Here is a 17,461-nt window from a genome sequence, read left to right on the forward strand (position 1 = left end):
CTTCTCGCCCTCTCAGGGCAGGGTGCCGTTTGCCGTGCCTGACAAGGTGCTGTGGCCGCAGCTGTGTGAAGCGCTCAACATGAAATTCAAGGCCGAAGTGCAGAGAAACCGGGGCCTGACCAAGGAGAACCTGGTGTTCCTGGCTCAGAAACTGTTCAACAGCAGCAGCAGCCACCTCGATGACTACAACAGCATGTCCGTATCCTGGTCCCAGTTCAACCGGGTGAGCGGCGGGCTGCCAACCATCTGCTGGACACCATCAGGGTCCTGTCACACTTTCTCTTAGCGGGAAGGCAGGCTACCACCCTCGGAGGGTGACCCTCTACCCCAGCCACACTCCCTGTAATCAGGATAGGTTGGCTCTCAGACTACAGAGGCCATGGGTATCGTGGTCATCATGTGAGCCACAGTAGGAGGAGAGAACCCCAGAGCAGGGACCCGCTGGTGGGCTTGTCACTTTCTCTGTGCTTCACTCAAAGAATGAGGGGAGAGTGACCTTGACCTTGGTGGGTCTTTCGAGCCCACACAAGTCCTCATAGCCTCTGTCCCTCTCACAGGACTAGCCCTTGGATAGAAGCGTGAGAACGTGAGTGGGTGGGGGTGCCAGAACCCGACCCTCGGAGGAGAGTTGGGAGCAGGCATGGTGGGAGCTAAGGGCACCGACTCCCGGGCCGCTGTGACTCGGGGTGTCCTGGGGCTCACAGGAGAACTTGCCAGGTTGGAACTACACCTTCTGGCAGTGGTTTGATGGGGTGATGGAGGTGCTGAAGAAACATCATAAGCCCCACTGGAATGACGGGTGAGGAGCAGGGCCCTGGGGGCAGCAGGTGGGCAGAGGACTCTGGGAATGGTGTCTGCTTACCCAGCCGTGACACCAAATGTACCACACCCCCAGGGCCATCTTAGGCTTTGTGAACAAGCAGCAGGCCCACGACCTGCTCATCAACAAGCCCGATGGGACCTTCCTATTGCGCTTTAGCGACTCAGAAATTGGAGGCATCACTATTGCCTGGAAGTTTGACTCTCGTGAGTTCCCGTCTCCTCGTCTCACACCTAACCCCACGAGCCCTGTCTTATATTGCCTCACTCTCGTATCCATGAGCCCCCCTGTCCTTAGTAGTCACCCACTTTCAGGAGAGGCAGAAACTGAGCTCAAGGTATGGGAGGCGTGGGAAGGAAGATGGTGGGTCTCCCAGAACCTAAAACCACTGCCTCCACACCTGGTGAGTCCCGGCAACTTCTTGCCATACACACCTACCTCTCCCATGCCCAGTTGGCTGAGTCTTAACATTCCAGATGAGCTCCCTCCCTCTGCCTCCCTGCCCCCCATGCCAGAGCAGGAAGGCTAGGGTTACAGTGCATGCTGGGAAAGGCTCTGTTCTTTCAGCAATCCTTCCCACAACCCCACAACCATGATCCTTTCGTGAGGGCAAGCTTGAAATAACTTGTCCCTTTTACAGCGGACCGAAACCTCTGGAACCTGAAGCCATTCACCACGAGAGATTTCTCCATACGATCCCTGGCTGACCGACTGGGGGACCTGAGCTACCTCATCTATGTGTTCCCAGACCGACCCAAGGATGAGGTCTTTGCCAAGTACTACACTCCTATACTTGGTGCGTCCAGCTGCCAGGAGGGCTGAGCAGGGGCATCTCCTCTGTGGGCTTTGGATTTCAGCATGGGGGGTTTCAGCGCTCACACCTGGGAAGAGAAAGTGAACCTTGCCCCCCCCCCCCGTTTATTTCTCTGCTGAGTAGAAAGCTAAGTCCTCAATTCTACATCCGCACGCAGAGAAGAGGCAGAACTGTCCAGAGAGAAGCAGGGGGTCGTTCCCACCAAAGTTACTTTCCTGCGCTCTAGTCGGCAGCTCTCGCCACTTCCCACGCCCCCGAAGACCGCCCCAAGTTAAATAGAGGAGCAAAACGGAATCGCTCTCCTTTTCTATCTGCTCAGTCCATTGCTGGAGTTTGCATCTTCTTGATGCCATTTACTCTGCAGGCGTGCAAGCAGCTAGGAAAGAAACCAGGAGTGGGCATAGAAGCCAAGGGTCTCAGAGGCCCTCTGCCTGGATCCATCATGGGGGGCTTATCGGAAATCCTTGGGAACTTTCATCCCTGGGGAAGCTCCAGGGTGGTGTGGGCAGGGGGCCGATGACATGTCCTTTTCACTGTGTTCCCCCTGCCCCACCTCCGCAGCAAAAGCAGTGGATGGATACGTGAAGCCGCAGATCAGACAAGTGGTCCCCGAGTAAGTTGTCCAGAGCCCAGTTGTGGGTCTTCTATTGCCTCTTGAGCCTCTGCTTGCCCTTCCTCCAACACTGGGAAATGTGGCTTAGCCTCTGAGAAGGAAAGAGTACCCAGGACTCCATAGGCAGCCTGAGTCCCCAGAGACCAATGGGGACCCCTTGACCAGAAGCCCCTCTCCTGGCGTCACTGGTCTCTCTGGTCACTGAGGCTGTGTTCAGCTTCCTTTCATAGGTTTATCAATGCATCTGCAGATGCTGGAGCCAGCGCCACCTACATGGACCAGGCCCCGTCTCCAGTAGTGTGCCCCCAGGCTCATTACAACATGTACCCACAAAAGTAAGTCCTGTTTTCATGGGGGGCGGGGTCTGTGGAGAGGAACTGGGGTTTGGCCTCAGGCTGGACTCCTGGGGGACTGAGGGACAGAGGAATCCAGAGGTTGCTGGGATTTGACTCCATCCAACCTAGGCCCAGGGTCTAGTCCAGCCCAAATGAAAGAAAGGAAGTTGACGAGGAAAATACACAGAGCTTTTTGAAGCTAGACAACCAGGATCCCGTCCTCATCCTGGTTCAGTCTATGTGAGCCTGAGAAAATTTTCTTGGATGCGCGGTTCCCTCACGTATAAACTAGAGGTGACAGGCGTTTCTGCCCCCACAGAATTGGCATGAGAAACACAAACGAGATGGTGAGGTAAAATTTTTATGTATTAAGTTGTCAGAAGGGCTTGAGACAGTGCCATGTTGTTGGTGGGAGCAGGAGGGAATGGGGGGTCCTTTCTAAGCTAAGGTAGCCTAGGCTGGATGGCTGGAACTGGGGAGGCAGCACATTGCAGTCGGACCAACACACATGTGGAAGTCACAGAGAGTCTTTTAATTTTAAAGTTTTAAACGTGTGTGTGTGTGTGTGTGTGTGTGTGTGTGTGTGTGCACGTGCAAATGTGGACCTGTGGAGGCTGGAACAGGGCATCAGAATTCCTGCAGCTGGAATGACAGGCGATTATGAACTGCTTGTATTTTTAATTTTTAAAAATATCTGTGAGGGGGGGAGGGGATGGTAACTTGTGTGACTTAGTTCTCTCCCTCCACCGTGTGGGTTACGGGACTGAACTCAAATCACCAGGATTGATTTGTTGTTGCCAAGTGTCACTGAGCCATGTCACCAGCTTCTGGGATTTTTTTTGTTGCTATTATTATGTACGTATGGTATATATCTGTGTTTACGTGGCTCTCTACGTATGTGCTTGTGTGAGTGCACGCACGTGGAGGCCAGCGGTCGACATCTCAATTACTTCCCACCTTATTTTCTGATTCTGTCTTGTAGTGAACCTGACGCTCATCCATTTGCCTAAGCTGGCTGGCTAATGAGTTCCAAAGATCCTCCTGCCTCTGCCCGCCCCACCTCCCAGTGCTGGGCTTACAGACAGGCACTGCCACACCCAGCTTTTTATGTGGGCGCTGCAGATCTTAACTCAGGTCCTCACACTTGCGAAGAGTCCGTTAACTGTCTGAGCGAGCCTCCTTTCAAAGTCCTTACACAAAGAGATCTTATTTAATGGCCTCAGCACTCAGGAGCTGGGCTCTGATTCTTTAAGACAGGGTCTGTGTAGCCCTGGCTAGCCCCGAACTCACTCTGTAGACCAGGCTGGAACTCACAGAGATCCACCTGTCTCTGCTTTACAAGTAAGCCTGCACCTCTACCCCCAGCCAAGACCTAGACACTGATTCTAGCTGCAGGTGGCCCAGAACAAACTTCCTTATTCCTAATGCTCACCTTCAGGTGGTCTGAGGATTAGTGTTAAGTGACCAAAAGCTACCAGAGTGACTTGGTGGACGGTGTGGTAGTACAAGTAAACGAAGGACCACCCCAGAGTGAGTGGTAGAACCCTCTGGCCAATCACCTTGGCTTACAGGAGAGTCCAGGTGAGGGAAAATGAACTCCTTGGGATCCATGAAATGAAGTGATATCAAGAGATATGAGCGGCACTAGGCTGTCTCCCAGGAGCCAGTGACTACTCCAGCCTGGTGGGGGTCCCAGCAGAGTGCCACTGGTCTTGTCTCTATGGGACTCTGGTCTTTGTGAGGAGCAGATGGAGGACTCTCTATGAGGGCTTGGAGCCATGAGACCGGCCAGTTTCCCCAACATCCCTCTCTTTGCCAGCTCCGACCAAGATGGAGAATTCGACCTGGATGAGTCCATGGATGTAGCCAGGCATGTGGAAGAACTCTTACGCCGGCCCATAGACAGTCTCGACGCCCGCCTCTCCCCACCAGCTGGCCTCTTCACCTCTGCCAGAGGCTCGTTGTCCTGAACCCTGGAACGCCACACTTCTCCTGGAAAACCACCTTCAATGTGAAGAGCCCACGTCAGTGTGACTGTAGTATCTCTGTATATACCGAAGGTGTTGCACGCGTGCGTGTGTGTTGGTGCAATGGCAGTGGCAATGCCGCCTTACCCACACAGGTCTGGGTCTGTGGCTAAGAAGTGGTGGCCTTTTCGTTCAGGCCTAAAGGTCCCAAGAGCTGGGCCTCTCATTCCAGACAAACCTTTCTCCTGTGTCTTTCATCAGTTCAGTGGCTATTGAAGTGAAGCAATTCTAGAAAAGGAAGGAAGGCAGGCAGGTTTAGGCAACCGAGCTGGAGTTTCAGTCCTGAACGAGAAACCTCGCCCGTATTGGTATGGAGCTGGCATGCACATGTACCAGCCTAACCGATGCTCTCCCTCCCTAGGGAGACTGGGCTTCACTCTCAGTAACACACAGACTTTGTGAGTTCTCAGTGTGCTTAGGCCGCAACCATGGAAACAGCAGCCCTGGGTTGAGTCAGGGCTACCGAGCTAAGTAGGTTGGTTCTTGGTCTCTTTATCTTTGAGCCAGGGTGAACACGGGCTTCAATGGCCTTGTCCAGATCCCTACCATCCCTTTCTTCCCCGTCTAATATCCTCATTCTTCCATATAGACTCAAATTTCTCACTGTTGGTTTTCGTTTTATTTGTTTTATGAGATAGGGTCTGCCTATGTAGCCTAGGCTGGCCACAAATGATCCTCCTGCCTCCGCTTTTGGAATGGCAAGGATTACAGGCACGCAAGACCACATTTCAGCCTTTCATTTCCTGTTTGCAACCTTGCTTATTATCAGAAAGGTGGGGAATATTAAATGTTGAGGACCAGGAGACCTGGGGAAAAAAAAAAAAAACCTGTGGCGCCAGAAAAGCAAGAGAGCAGCTGCGCACTGCAGGCAGCACAATCTGCAAGGTCAGGCAGAAGCACACTCGGTGGGTACCTCTGATGGGAGGCAGAACCCGGAACAGGCCCTGCACTGTTGCATCATGGGCTGTGGCCTAAGAAGGCCTCTCACCAGCTCCTCCCTCTGAGGCTCTGACAAGGCAGTCAGAGCTGGCTGACTAGGAGCCTGGTTTCAGGTTCTCTGAAAGCAGCAGAGGATGAGCCGAGCGATTCTTTTTATACTTTGTACATAGGCCTCACATGTACGTAAACAGTGTTTTTGAATAAAGTTTTTGTTGTTGTTGTTTTGGTAGATTCACCAGTCTGCCTCCTGTTTTAGTGGGTGATGGAGTGATGGACTTTGAAGTCGGTCCATTCCCAGTTTAGCCTGGAGTACCCTCTACTCCCTTTGCTGTGATCTCAAGGGTGCTGCTGCCCTAGAATGGTGTCAGAAAGCTAAAGAACTGTGTGTGCACACGTGTGTGTGTGAGTGTGTGTTCAGGGAAGCATGCCCAGGAAAGCAGGGGCTCAAGGACTTGGGGAAAGAAGGTGCAAGAATAACTAGGGGAGAGAGGCATGGGAAGAGCAGAGCTACAGTTCAGGATGCCAGTAAAGGATCACTGAGGGCAGTGTCAAAGAGATCGCCCACTTTCCTGTGGCCAGGGGCAGTAAAGAGCCTGGACAATAGCCCATCCTCCCCTGGCCTCTTCCCAGAGTCCAGCAGGTGGCACCCTCCAACTGCTGTGGTGGCCTGAGCATAAAGGACGCTGACCACGACAGCCCTAACTGGATCTCAGCACCCATGTACAAATTAGTTCAGAGCCCGTGGTTGGGGCCTTGGATTCAGGAGCACACACTTTGGGTTAAGAGTTGGGGCACAAGGAGCTGTATGACAGGTTACCTCAGAACTCAAAGCGAGGCAGGGTGCAGGAGCTCAGTTCACAGCCTGCCCTAGTGAGGCCCAGGGCCCCAGGGAGGCTGGGGGTGGGAGGCAGGGTCTGCCCCCGCACCGCAAGCTAATCTCAGCTTCCATCTCTGTAGGGGAGTGCTGGTTTCTCTCACAGAGGCACTGTGGGCTGGGCTCCAAGGTACAGAGGCGCAGTGAGTGGAGTAGGTGGGGAGATGCTGAGAGCAGGCACCGTGTCTGTGGCCTTTCTCTGAGTTATCAGTGCTGACTGCCCAGGGGCCCTGCAGCCACCAGCCAGGGAAGTGTCTGCAAGTTGTCCCCACTGATGGAACTGAAGAGAAAGCGATAATGGGCCAACTGTGGAACGAGAGGCCTGGGTCTACACCCCAACCCTCCTGCCCTCCATTAGGCAGCTTATCTGACTCCAGAACAAACACAGAAGCTTTGGGAGGCAGAGGGAGGAGGCCACGCTGACTCGTTCTTGCCACTGGACTATGACCCTTGGCTCCTGGTGCCTCCTCTGGAGGATGGCAGCTGATATAAGATGCACGGGCGTGTGTGTGTGTGTGTGTGTGTGTGTGTGTGTGTGTGTGTGCGCGCGCTGCATGGCCTCGGCAATGAGAAGCAGGCGAAAGCTCAGCCCCAGAACTGGGCTGCTATTCCCTTGATACTCCTAGAGCAGCTTCACCGGACAAAGGCGGTCCCACCAGCCAGCCAGGCCCCACTGCCACAGATAGTTCCTATATAATCTTTATTTCTGGAAGTTAAAGTAGTTACAGCAATATACAAAACAAACAAACAAACAAACAACAACAACAACAAAACAACCCACAATAATATAAATTTTTACACTAGAAAGTATACATTGGAATTTGAATGCAGTGGCCAGGATAGAATACAAACCACTGTACAGAGAGGCGAAGCAATCTGCAGGCATGGTCAGGCTAGGCTGGGACAGGCAGGGACAAAGGAGGGAAAGTGGGCAGTTCTGAGGACTCCGCAGAGCGAGTTTCTGCTGTCCTTGGAGCTGTCACCCAGGTAACTTCTCAGAGCTGGGGCCTTGACAACACCTGCCCCAGAGAAGACCAAGCCCTTGCTCCCTGGGTCCCCAAGATCTAAAGTCGTCAGTAGGCCCAAGCCTTGCCTTCCTAAATAACCTTTCAGTTTCTGAGTTCAGCTTACTGTGTACTAAAGAATGCAGCTGGGGAAAGGAGGGCAGTGACTGGCTCAAAGCGGAAGGCCAGGGGTAGCCAGGGCGAGCAGTTTGTCTTAGAGACAATGTCCTCAGCCCCTTAATTCAGACACTGGCAAATTTGAGTAAAACAAACAGAATTCCAGAAACTGGTCAGCTGAGCATGGTGTCTCTGAGTTGCTAAATCTAGCCATGCCCCTGTGTCAGAGGAGGTTTGCTGAGTGACTGAGGCAAGCAGGTGACAGAAGGCCACGGTAGGTGCAGGCACCCTGTTCCACCTCAGACATCGCCAGTCTCAGGGGAGGCCAAGGGTATGGCCCTCATAGAAGGGGCAGACCTGGAGCTTTATGGGTCAGCTTTGTCCTGTGGTTACAGGTACCCTGGGAACCAAGCGAATAGAATAAGGGCCGTAATCCCTGAGCGTCGCTGAGGACCTGTAGTCTAAGTCAGATTCAACCCTGTAGCTCAGCCTCTCTGGTCACAAGGTCCTGAAACCAGGATTCCCAGTGCAAGCAGGACAGGGGCCTTTGGACACGGGAAGGGGACACACCACGAGCAATGCCAAGTGGGAAAGGAAGCCAGGTTGATCCTAGGCCCAGTAAGGCACCCACAGGACAGGCTGACCCTGAAACAGGGTGCGGAGTCTTGGGGGAGGGCGGGCGACAGAGGTTTTCAGTGCCCTTGGCCAACCTCATCAACAGGCGAGCAAACTCCTGGGTAGATAAAACCCAGTTGATGAAGAGTCTGGGATATCTAGGTTCGTTCTAACCTTCGTGTTCAAACCAGAGGCCAAGCCACAGCCTCAGATGCTTTTGCAGATTTCATCTGAGACCATTTCAGGGTTTCTATGCTTAAAGCACCAAAGAGGCTGTGAATCTCTGATACAGAAAGGCTCTGCCGTTTCAGGGTGGTTTGCCTGGTAATTCTTCTTCTCGTTATTTTTTTTAATTTAAAAAGAAACCGATGGGCTTAGTCCTGTCTTCTATTTGGACATCCGCAAGGTTAAAAGTGCGGTGCCAGGAGTCCTCAGCTGCAGGCAGCCCAGGGTACCAGCTCGCAGAAACGGGCACAAGGATGCCATGGGCACCAGGAGGCACTTGTCTAACAACAATGACAACAGCGGAGCTGAGCTGCTGAGAAAGGAGGGCGGGGCACCGAACACAAGGCATTTCCCTTCTCCCTGCAGCCTCCCGCTCTCACATCCCCCTTGGCAGACTAGAGAGCCCTCTCCTCTTCACATAAACGCGTGTCACCCACTCTCACTCGGTTCTCTATTTTTAAAAAAGTGCCCAGATTGTTCAAAGATAGCAGAAGTAGGAGATTTAAAAAAAAAAAATCTGGAACCACAAAGTTAGGAGTTTCAGATGATCTGGGGTTTGACTGCGTAAGGGTGGAACGCGGGGCAGGCGCCTCAGTCATCTCTGCAGCTTCCATCTGCAGCTCCTCACATGGGGGAGGAGTCCATTTCAAAGGTGAGTGACTCTGCAGGGACAGAGAGACAAGGCCAGTTCAGCCACCTGACTGCAGCCGGCTTCTCACAAGCCTCCATCCCTCTGCCGGCGGGGGGGGGGGGGGGGGGGGGGGGGGGGAGAGGTCAGGCACTGGCATTAGCCGGTCTCCTATCCCTTCAGGCCTGGGCAAGATCAGAAAAAGCCAGACTTCCCTGCTCCTTACAGGGCCTTGCCCTGCAGAACAGTTCAGTCACCTCTTCAGCCCCGGCTCTCTAACGCAAAGGTCTGGGCTGCGTTGGTAGGCGCGGCCTTCGCCACAAATAGCCAGCCACTGAGCACCTGAACTAGTCCAAATCAAGGTGTCAAAGCCACCACATTTCAAAGGCTCAGTGGAAGGAGAGGGAAGAGGGAGGAATAGTTTAATGACTTCTCCTCGGACACTAACGAGATAGTGTGTTGCTTACAGAATGTCACTTGCCATTTTTCACTGTTTTGACTGTGGCTACTGGGAAATGACACGAATGTGCCATTCATTTCCATAGAAGAGCGTGGCTCTAAAGCCGCCTCCAACCAGTGCGGATGGCCGGCTCTCGTTCTGTACTGGCAGGCATCAGACAAAGGGACCTGACTCCGAACACTCACCAAACTGCCCTCCTGCCGAGGGCTCAGCACTTTCACCGTTATTTCCAAACTGCATCAATGAATCTAAAGTGCGGGGGGACATCGGCAGGTCAATGGTATTGCTGCAGGTCGTTCTGTAGGAAGGGGGGGCGGCAGGAGGGGGAAGGGCCGGGTTGACAAGACACAATGGAGGGGGAAAAAAAAAGAACAAAACACACACACACAAGCCATCAAACTCTGGTCTCCAACAGAAAAAAATAAAACTCAAGCTTTTAAACACACAAGGTCACTCTGAGCACTAAACAGCCCAGGAACGTCCAGCCCTTCATTGGAGCTCTCACCCCACATCCTCCCTATTCCTGGGGACAACTGAGGACACTAGAAATAAATGCAAAACTGGGAAGGAAAGCCACTTACGGGGTCACACAGATGAACTTGGTCTTCAGGTAAGGGGCAGCACCTGCAGAGAGGAAACCCAGGCTTTAACTGATTGCAAACCTGCTTTTGAGACTATGCGAGAGGAAGTCACCTGGCTCTCTGGTCCAGACGGCTTGAGCCAACCTTACACAGATTCTGCCCAGGTGCCTGACCACCCCTTAGGACAGTCCTCCCTCGTCACGTGCTACTTAACATCCAAGGTGCTCGCAATTTGGGGTTTTATGTTTTCTGCAGCTGCAGACCTTCTGGGCACAGCTGCCCCACTAGCACCTACACCTACCCTGCTGCCAACTTTTGTGTTCCTTCCCCACCCTGCTCAGAGCTCAGCTACCTTTGTGTGGTGCTAGGCTTCTTCTGTGACCTGGCCATACTTGGGAATTGACTTCCCCATTTGGTGACCAGCCCAGACACCAACAGGACAAAGACGGCTAATGCTAGAGGCTCCAAAGCCACTTCCAAGCTAGAAGATACAACCTCGCCACTGGGAAGACGGGACACCCAGGGCCAGGCACATGTGCAGCAGCCAGGAGACCTGGCCAAGGCGCTTTCTGTCTCATGTGTGGGAGGGGAGGGGAGGCCGGGCTGGCTGGCTTCCATCTCTGCCGTTTATGTTGGAGATGTGGGAACTGAGCTGTTAGAGGACATTAGAAAGCCCTGGGGACTTTTGGCACGAAATCTTGGGAGTTCAGTTGGACAAAGCATGCAGCAGGCCTGGAGCAGTATGGGTAGGCTGAGAAAAGCAGAGACAATAACACTGGGGACAATAGCAGCACAGGACACATGACAACCACCTGATGGAAGCCATAGAAAAATGGCCATAGATGAAAATCCAGGTTCGTTTTTGGCTAAGAAACAGGTTAATTCGGCACGAAGCCATAGGAATTACTGAGGCCACGGTGACATCTACAAATCCAACTGTTCTTGTTCAGAAGAGTTGTCTAGGGCAAGAACTCTCCCTCTGGAGAGACCGAGGGCGAGATGAGATAGTTAAGCAAGACAGCTCAGTGCTAGAGTTGTCTGTCGCCAAAGCTGATGAACGGAGTTCAATCCCAGGACCTACATGATTGGAAGGACAGAGCTGACTTCCTTAAGGTCCTCTGACCTCCAACAAGACCTCCACACACAATAAATCAGAGAGAGAGAAAGAGAGAGAATGAGAGAGAGAGAGAGAGAGAGAGAGAGAGAGAGAGAGAGAGAGAGAGAAAGAATTTCATTCTCCAGTGATCAAGAAACACACTTTGGGTCCAAGGTGGACAAGTGGAACCGAAGAACTAAGAGGCCAGAAAGAAATGGCCCATTCCTGTCTGGATCTGGATAAGCTACCGCTCGCTCAGAATCTCTCCAGAACACAGTCGGTGGCTTCTGGCAGACAAGGAAGACCTGGGAAGAGGCCGAGTGACGTCTAAACCACAACACTCCTACAGTAGAAGCAGAGGAAGATGACATCACAGCCCACCTCCCGGGGGTTCATTTGAACCCCCACCCTTCCTCAGGCTCTCGAGCTCTCAGTGCACCCTCCTTGTGCTCACAGGCAAACCCATCAGGGAATGGATTCCTTTCTCATGCACAGGGCCTTGCCCCTGAGGACTGGCTCTGGGCAGCTCCAGCAGGGATGGAGATGGCAGCCTCAGACCAAGGCCTGGATCGTGAAAGCAAATGAGTCAGAAGGACCAGCACTTGGACTTCAAAGTCCTCTGCGAAAAGAACAAAGAGGAGTGTGAGAGGGGCTGATAAACAGATCTCCCAACCGAAGGCAAGGTGGAGGCAGAGATAAGGGACAGACAGGAAGTGAGAGCTAAACTCCTCCACAGAATGAAGAGAACTCAACACCAGAACAAAGGGACAGGAAAATAACTGTCAACGAGCCCAACTCCTCCAGTCTGAGAACTGGACGGTCCTCGGAGAAGGCCGAGGTGGAGCATTTGTGCACAGATGCTATGTGGCCAGGGCAAGGAGGCCGGCTCACACATCTCACTAAGAGCTCAGCATGGTGCAACGATTAAGAACAGTCACAGAAAACACAGACAGACACAATGGCTTCCTCACCAGCAGGCAGAAGACAGAGGCAATGCAGCAAGTACTAAATGGCTTCAGAGCAGATCACTCTGACTCTTCATGCTGGGGACAGCCCCAGAACTACAGATATAACTCAACACGGTTTCCATTTTTCTGTCTAGAGTATACAGTCTCACGCAGTTCCACAGGGTAAAATGCATCTCATTGCCACAGCTGTACATTCTAAGTGCCAGCTCCACATCCTCTCCAGTCACCATCTCCTGCAACCTCGACACTCCCAGCTCTGCTAACAACCGCTGTCCCTGAAAGCCTTTCTTCAGACTGCCTGGCACTGCTAACACATGAAAAGCAAAGTGTACTGGACTCAAATCTGCCGCAAGGCTTCTGGAATCCACTGTGTAACAATCATCAGAGAACTGTCCTCATTTTCTCTTCTTAGTGTTTTGAGGTTATGTGTGTGTGCGTGTGTGTGTGTGTGTGTGTGTGTGTGTGTGTGTCTATTTTCATCTTCAGACTGACAAGCTCCCTGTGAGACCTGATTCTGTTCTCCTCTTGACTCCCATCAGTCACCCTGCCAAAGTACCCAATAAACAGCTCTTTCCCATAAGCAGGATTCACCAGCTCCCTCTCCCCCCATAAGTTTCCCTAAGAATGAGGTCAGAACCATGGAAAATCAACAACTACCTGGGTCAGCTTCAGGATGCTCCTGGCTCTCCGGTCGACAGTACTTTCCAAACGCCTCCTCCTTCGGAATGTCAGGGTAGAGGTAGACCAGCGGAGATACCAGGATGTTGGTGGCGTCCATGATCTTATAGCCCATGATTATCTCAGCAAAAGACATGTTGTTCAGCTGCTGCTTGGTGTACGGCTCTACAGACTGGATCTGGGTCTTGCCTGTCGTGGGGCACAGGAAGGAAAAAGATTACCCCAGTATAGTGCTGGAGGCCTTGAGTGCCCTACCCGGCAGCTCACAGTCATGGCAATGACCAGGCTGGCTTTTAGAGAGGCTGTCAAGCTGAATCGCAGGCAGAGCACTTGCTTCTGACATATTAACATGCTAAGTAGGAAAGGGAATGTGGAAATAAGATTCAAATCACAAATATTAGCCAGCCCTGGAGCGAACAAAACAAACTGGCAGGCCACCTCTCTGCCCTCTCTGCCCTCCAGGGGGCAGCAGTACACAGAACAAGAAGCAGCCAGGTGCTGGCAGTAGCCACCAGGTGGAGCAAGCGAGACAGGAGGGGCAGGTGAAAAGTCTCACTCACCACTGATGTCCTTTTCCACCCAAGTGAAAGTGACCCCTCCTTCTTTGCTGCTCTCGCTGAATCTCAGCAGGAAGGTGCCCGGGGGCTTCGTGCTCAGAATGGCCCGCTCCCGCTCCTTGCTGATGAAACCCATGATGTACCTGGAGCCAAGGAAAACCCACGTTGTTTGTGCGCAGAAGGCTGTCCCTGTCACGGGCTTGCTGGGAACAGGTGACCTGGTCACACAGTATAGCCAAGTTTCAGCCTTACCCTTCATTCCAAAGGGCCAAGATATACTTTTTCACAAGGTCAATGATATTGTCTAGCCACACCCAGAAGGAGAAGCCCTTGCCAGCCATGTTTTCCTGGAGAAAAGAATCATGGGAAAGTCAAGTCCACTACCGTCCATTCCAGCCCTATCAGCCTGAACCTCAGTACTCTGCCAATACCCTCACACTTCTCTATGCTAGGGCAGATCCTACTAGCTCTAGAGAGAGGGGCTCAGGCTTTCAGTAGCCATGCCCCCCCAACAATTCCCTTATAAACGAGCATTCCAGACCTGCCTCCCAGGAGACAATCACTTACTTTGCAAAACTTAGCCCATGTGATCTGACACCCTGAGTAGTTTACACCAGGTCCTGGAGGAGAGAAACGAACAGAAGAATGTCAGCCCCGATTGAAGATTTTATTTCTCAAACAGAATTTGCAAACATTTGTCCCATGTATTTGATCTCGCAGGGTGCCATGGTTGTGTGTGTGCGCGTGCACGCGCGTGTGTATGGTCACGTGCTCAAACAGGCCCGCACACATCCAACCCCAGCATCTGACCCTGGATTACCCTGGCACTGATGCCCTATTGGGCTCCTGTTCTTCCTTGCCGTATATGGATCTGAGGACCAGCGTCACACACTAACAAGCTGACCGTGGTGTGTGGATCTGAGGACCAGCGTCACACACTAACAAAATGGCCGTGTGTGGTTCTGAGGACCAGCGTCACACACAAGCTGACAGCTGTGGTTAGGTCACATCCGGTGTAGTCAAAGCTACTTTTAATCCAGATTTTTTTGAAAGGAAAGAAAAATTTTCTACTACCACCCATGACTTCTTAAATGGGCAGCGGACACCATGCTCTTACCATCTTCTGCAGCACACTGAAACATCTCCTCAGGTTAGTCAGAGCAGTGCCTTGGAAGGCAATCAAGAAAAAAGAAACCCTTCCCGCCCCCACCATGTACCCTAAAAATGAACACTAGGATATACCTGGTGCAGTAGGCCCTAGGTAGCCACTGGGAAACCCTGCCTGAGTGACCAACCGCCCAGACCAGAATGCCATCGGAAGCTGTCAGACTCCCACCTAAGAGCTTCTCGGCCAGCGTGGTGAGCTGCTCGATGCTCAGCCCTCGCTTTGTGGTGGAAGAGAACTGCCAGCTGAGCACCTCGGCCACTTGGTCCCAGGTTCCGATTGGTGGCTTGGTGAAGAAGTTCACGTTCTATTGAGAAGATGAGAGAGTGGCGCGGATGATCACACGGGGGCTGAGACAGCACAAGAGAGTCCGGGACTTCAGAGAGGGCGTCGGGGACTCACCTTGGGGTTGTTGGTCAGCATGTTATACCACAGGATCGACGCCCAAGCATTTGGCATCTGGCAGATGTTGGAGATCACCACGACCGGCAAGGAGTGGGTCTGCAGAGTATGGGGGACAGACAGGGAATGATGTGGCTGACAAGTCGGCCTCACAGCTCCAAAACACCTCTTCAGCTGCACCTCCACGGGTTAGAACTAAAAATCCTGTCACACCAGATGCCGACTCTGAGCAGGAGTGTGACTGAAGCAGCTCAACACCAAGAGGGGAAGAATGACCAGCCTGCGCACCAGGACTCACTGACATCTGAACAGAATCAGTGACTTAGAAAATCTAATTGGTTCAAAACTAGGCCCCCAGCCCTGACTTTCCAGAAACCTGGAAGGCAACCTCCAAAATCCAAAGTATCTGTATCTTTCCGTCTTTCCATGAAACGAGGTGCCAGAAATCAAACATGAGGGTTACTGTTTTCCAAGTGTAACTTAGTAAGATCTAGAAGGCTGAAAAACAAAACCTAAATGCCATGATTTTCTGCACACTGAGATGGTGGCTACAAAGACTCACTTGGCCACCTCGTCAAATCAAGTCTAAGCAATCACTAAAGACAGTTTTCCTAACCATGTGCTCAGGACTTTCTTCCCAGGGGGTGGCTCTCAAGGACTTTTCAGAGACAGACGGTGAAAACCAAACACAGGCTTAGCAAACAGTCCATGCCACCAGGCATTTTGTCCTGCCCCCTGCGTGCCCACAGGCTGGCTCTGTGCAGAACTCACCTCTAGGTCAATCTTGAGGCCTTGGTGATACACCTCAGTCTCGAAGGTGATCAGGTGCAGCTCCTCAGTCACAATCAAGGAGGCCTACAACAGCGAGGTCACGTCTTCAGAGAATGACACTGAGTTCCCAAAGGCAACAACGGAGGAAAGCAATGTGCCACGGCCTCACTACGCTAAGAAGGTGGCCGTGGACAGTGGCAGGGGCACAGTTCTGTACCTTCTCCCTTCAGGAGAAGACCCTTGAGGACAGGAGCCTCAAACCTGATCTTTTATTATGTATTTCATAATAAATAATATTTTATAATATATAGATTCAAGGACAAAGAAGAAAGCAATGGACATCCAAGGATACACCACCCCACTAATTTACTTATTTAGGAGCCAGCAAGATGGCTCCGTGGGTAAGGGCATTTTCCTGATAACCTGAGTCTAACCCCTGAGACCCATACAGTGGAAGGAAAAAACAGCCCTGCAAGTGGCTCTTTGACCTCCACATACACACCATGGCACATGGGTGTCCATAGACAGATAGGAAGAAAAAGGGAGGAAGGGAGGGAGGGAGGGAGGAAGAGAGGGAGGAAGGGAAGGGAAGGGAAGGGAAGGGAAGGGAAGGGAAGGGAAGGGAAGGGAAGGGAAGAAGGAAAACTTATTTGAGTCTCTTCCTTTTCTCTCCCCCTCCTCTCTTCCATCCACACTACGGGGCAAACTCGGGGTTTCATGCATGCTGAGTGCACCCCACCATGAGCAAGAGCCTAGCATTACCCACGGAAAGCCATGACCACTGACGTTCCCCAGGTGACTTTCCCCTCCTCTGCAGTGCTGCTCTGTCTGCGGCTCTGTTTCCTGACTCCTCCTAACCATGCTCATGGGTGTTTCTCCAGGCATGTGCATTCGACATGGGGTAGCTGTGAACCCCACACACGTGGTGCGGTCCTACTGTCAATATGTTTCGGCTGCTGGCCCCCCACCCCCAGTGTGAGGTGGGTCTGTGATCACATGTAGTTCCCACACTTGTCACAGCTGCAGAGTATCGCACTGTGACTGCGTCACACTCGTGCCTCCCTAGCGCGCTGACAGATCTGGGCTGTGTTTGGGGAGTAACCGGTGACTGCGATCATGTACTTGCCCTCGGTCCACCTTTGCAAAGCTTTCGTTACTGTTATATCTGGGACTGGGTCTGCTGGTCTACAGGGCATGCTCATTTTTATAATGCCAAGTTGCTTTCCAAAGTGACAACCTTTGCTTCCACGAGAGGTCAGGCAGCGCGGCCACCTGTTTATAAGGGATTAGCAATGAACTCTTAGGAATGAAATTCCAGTTCTTTCAAATGCATGCTGAAGGACGGATAATCTCAAACTCATGACCCCCTGCCTCAGCTGCTGAGTGCTCTGTGTGTGTGTGTGTGTGTGTGTGATTTCTTAAGTTTAACTCTGACTTGCTTTCTGTCTCATCAAGGCACACAAAATGGAGCCAGCTGGCAGGTGGTGGCAAGGGACTTTGGGAAGCCCCAGGCAAGGTGGAAACTTTTCTACCAAATGGGTGTGGGTAACAGCTCGACAAGGGACTTCCCACTGCTGAAAGGGGTGGGGGCAACCCCCAACTCTCAGGGAAGTGCTCCTCTTGAGAACTCCCGGCACCTGCAACTTCTGAGCAGTCACACTGGCCCAGGGCAACTTCTCTAAGCCGGCAGCTGAAGCAGCAGGTCAGAGTCTGGGCCAGAGAAAGAGCACGCTCTCCTTTCCTCACGGAAACACAGCCAGATAGTTCTTAGC

General features: G+C 52.4%; 2 protein-coding genes across 5 annotated transcripts in view; one reads left to right on the forward strand and one right to left on the reverse strand.

Moving 5' to 3' along the window:
* LOC126510317 (signal transducer and activator of transcription 5A-like) overlaps positions 1-5,783 on the forward strand; it is a 21,455-nt gene extending 15,672 nt beyond the window's left edge. Inside the window, 7 exon segments of the mRNA XM_050156848.1 lie at positions 17-223; positions 705-799; positions 896-1,026; positions 1,461-1,616; positions 2,196-2,247; positions 2,478-2,582; positions 4,402-5,783. Coding sequence (XP_050012805.1) covers positions 17-223; positions 705-799; positions 896-1,026; positions 1,461-1,616; positions 2,196-2,247; positions 2,478-2,582; positions 4,402-4,552 — 897 coding nt within the window. The 3' untranslated portion in view covers positions 4,553-5,783.
* A 1,322-nt stretch (positions 5,784-7,105) lies between these two features.
* The window catches only part of Stat3 (signal transducer and activator of transcription 3), a 54,935-nt gene continuing 44,579 nt past the window's right edge, over positions 7,106-17,461 (reverse strand). The window contains exons 15-24 of one of the 4 annotated variants that reach the window (XM_050156828.1): positions 15,690-15,773; positions 14,919-15,017; positions 14,688-14,823; positions 13,919-13,971; positions 13,604-13,698; positions 13,355-13,494; positions 12,774-12,983; positions 10,053-10,095; positions 9,657-9,719; positions 7,106-9,045 (exon numbers count right to left, since the gene is read on the reverse strand). In XM_050156828.1, the coding sequence (XP_050012785.1) occupies positions 9,695-9,719; positions 10,053-10,095; positions 12,774-12,983; positions 13,355-13,494; positions 13,604-13,698; positions 13,919-13,971; positions 14,688-14,823; positions 14,919-15,017; positions 15,690-15,773 (885 nt within the window). In that variant the 3' untranslated portion in view covers positions 7,106-9,045; positions 9,657-9,694. Of the gene's footprint in view, positions 9,046-9,656; positions 9,770-10,052; positions 10,096-12,770; positions 12,984-13,354; positions 13,495-13,603; positions 13,699-13,918; positions 13,972-14,687; positions 14,824-14,918; positions 15,018-15,689; positions 15,774-17,461 lie in introns of all 4 variants that reach the window. The other 3 variants (XM_050156826.1, XM_050156827.1, XM_050156825.1) reach the window with 3 other exon arrangements.

This window comes from Alexandromys fortis, unplaced genomic scaffold (genome assembly GCF_014885135.2).
Source record: "Alexandromys fortis isolate MF-2015 unplaced genomic scaffold, M_Fortis_MF-2015_v1.1 scaffold_31, whole genome shotgun sequence".
NCBI classification, from domain to species: Eukaryota; Metazoa; Chordata; class Mammalia; order Rodentia; family Cricetidae; genus Alexandromys; species Alexandromys fortis.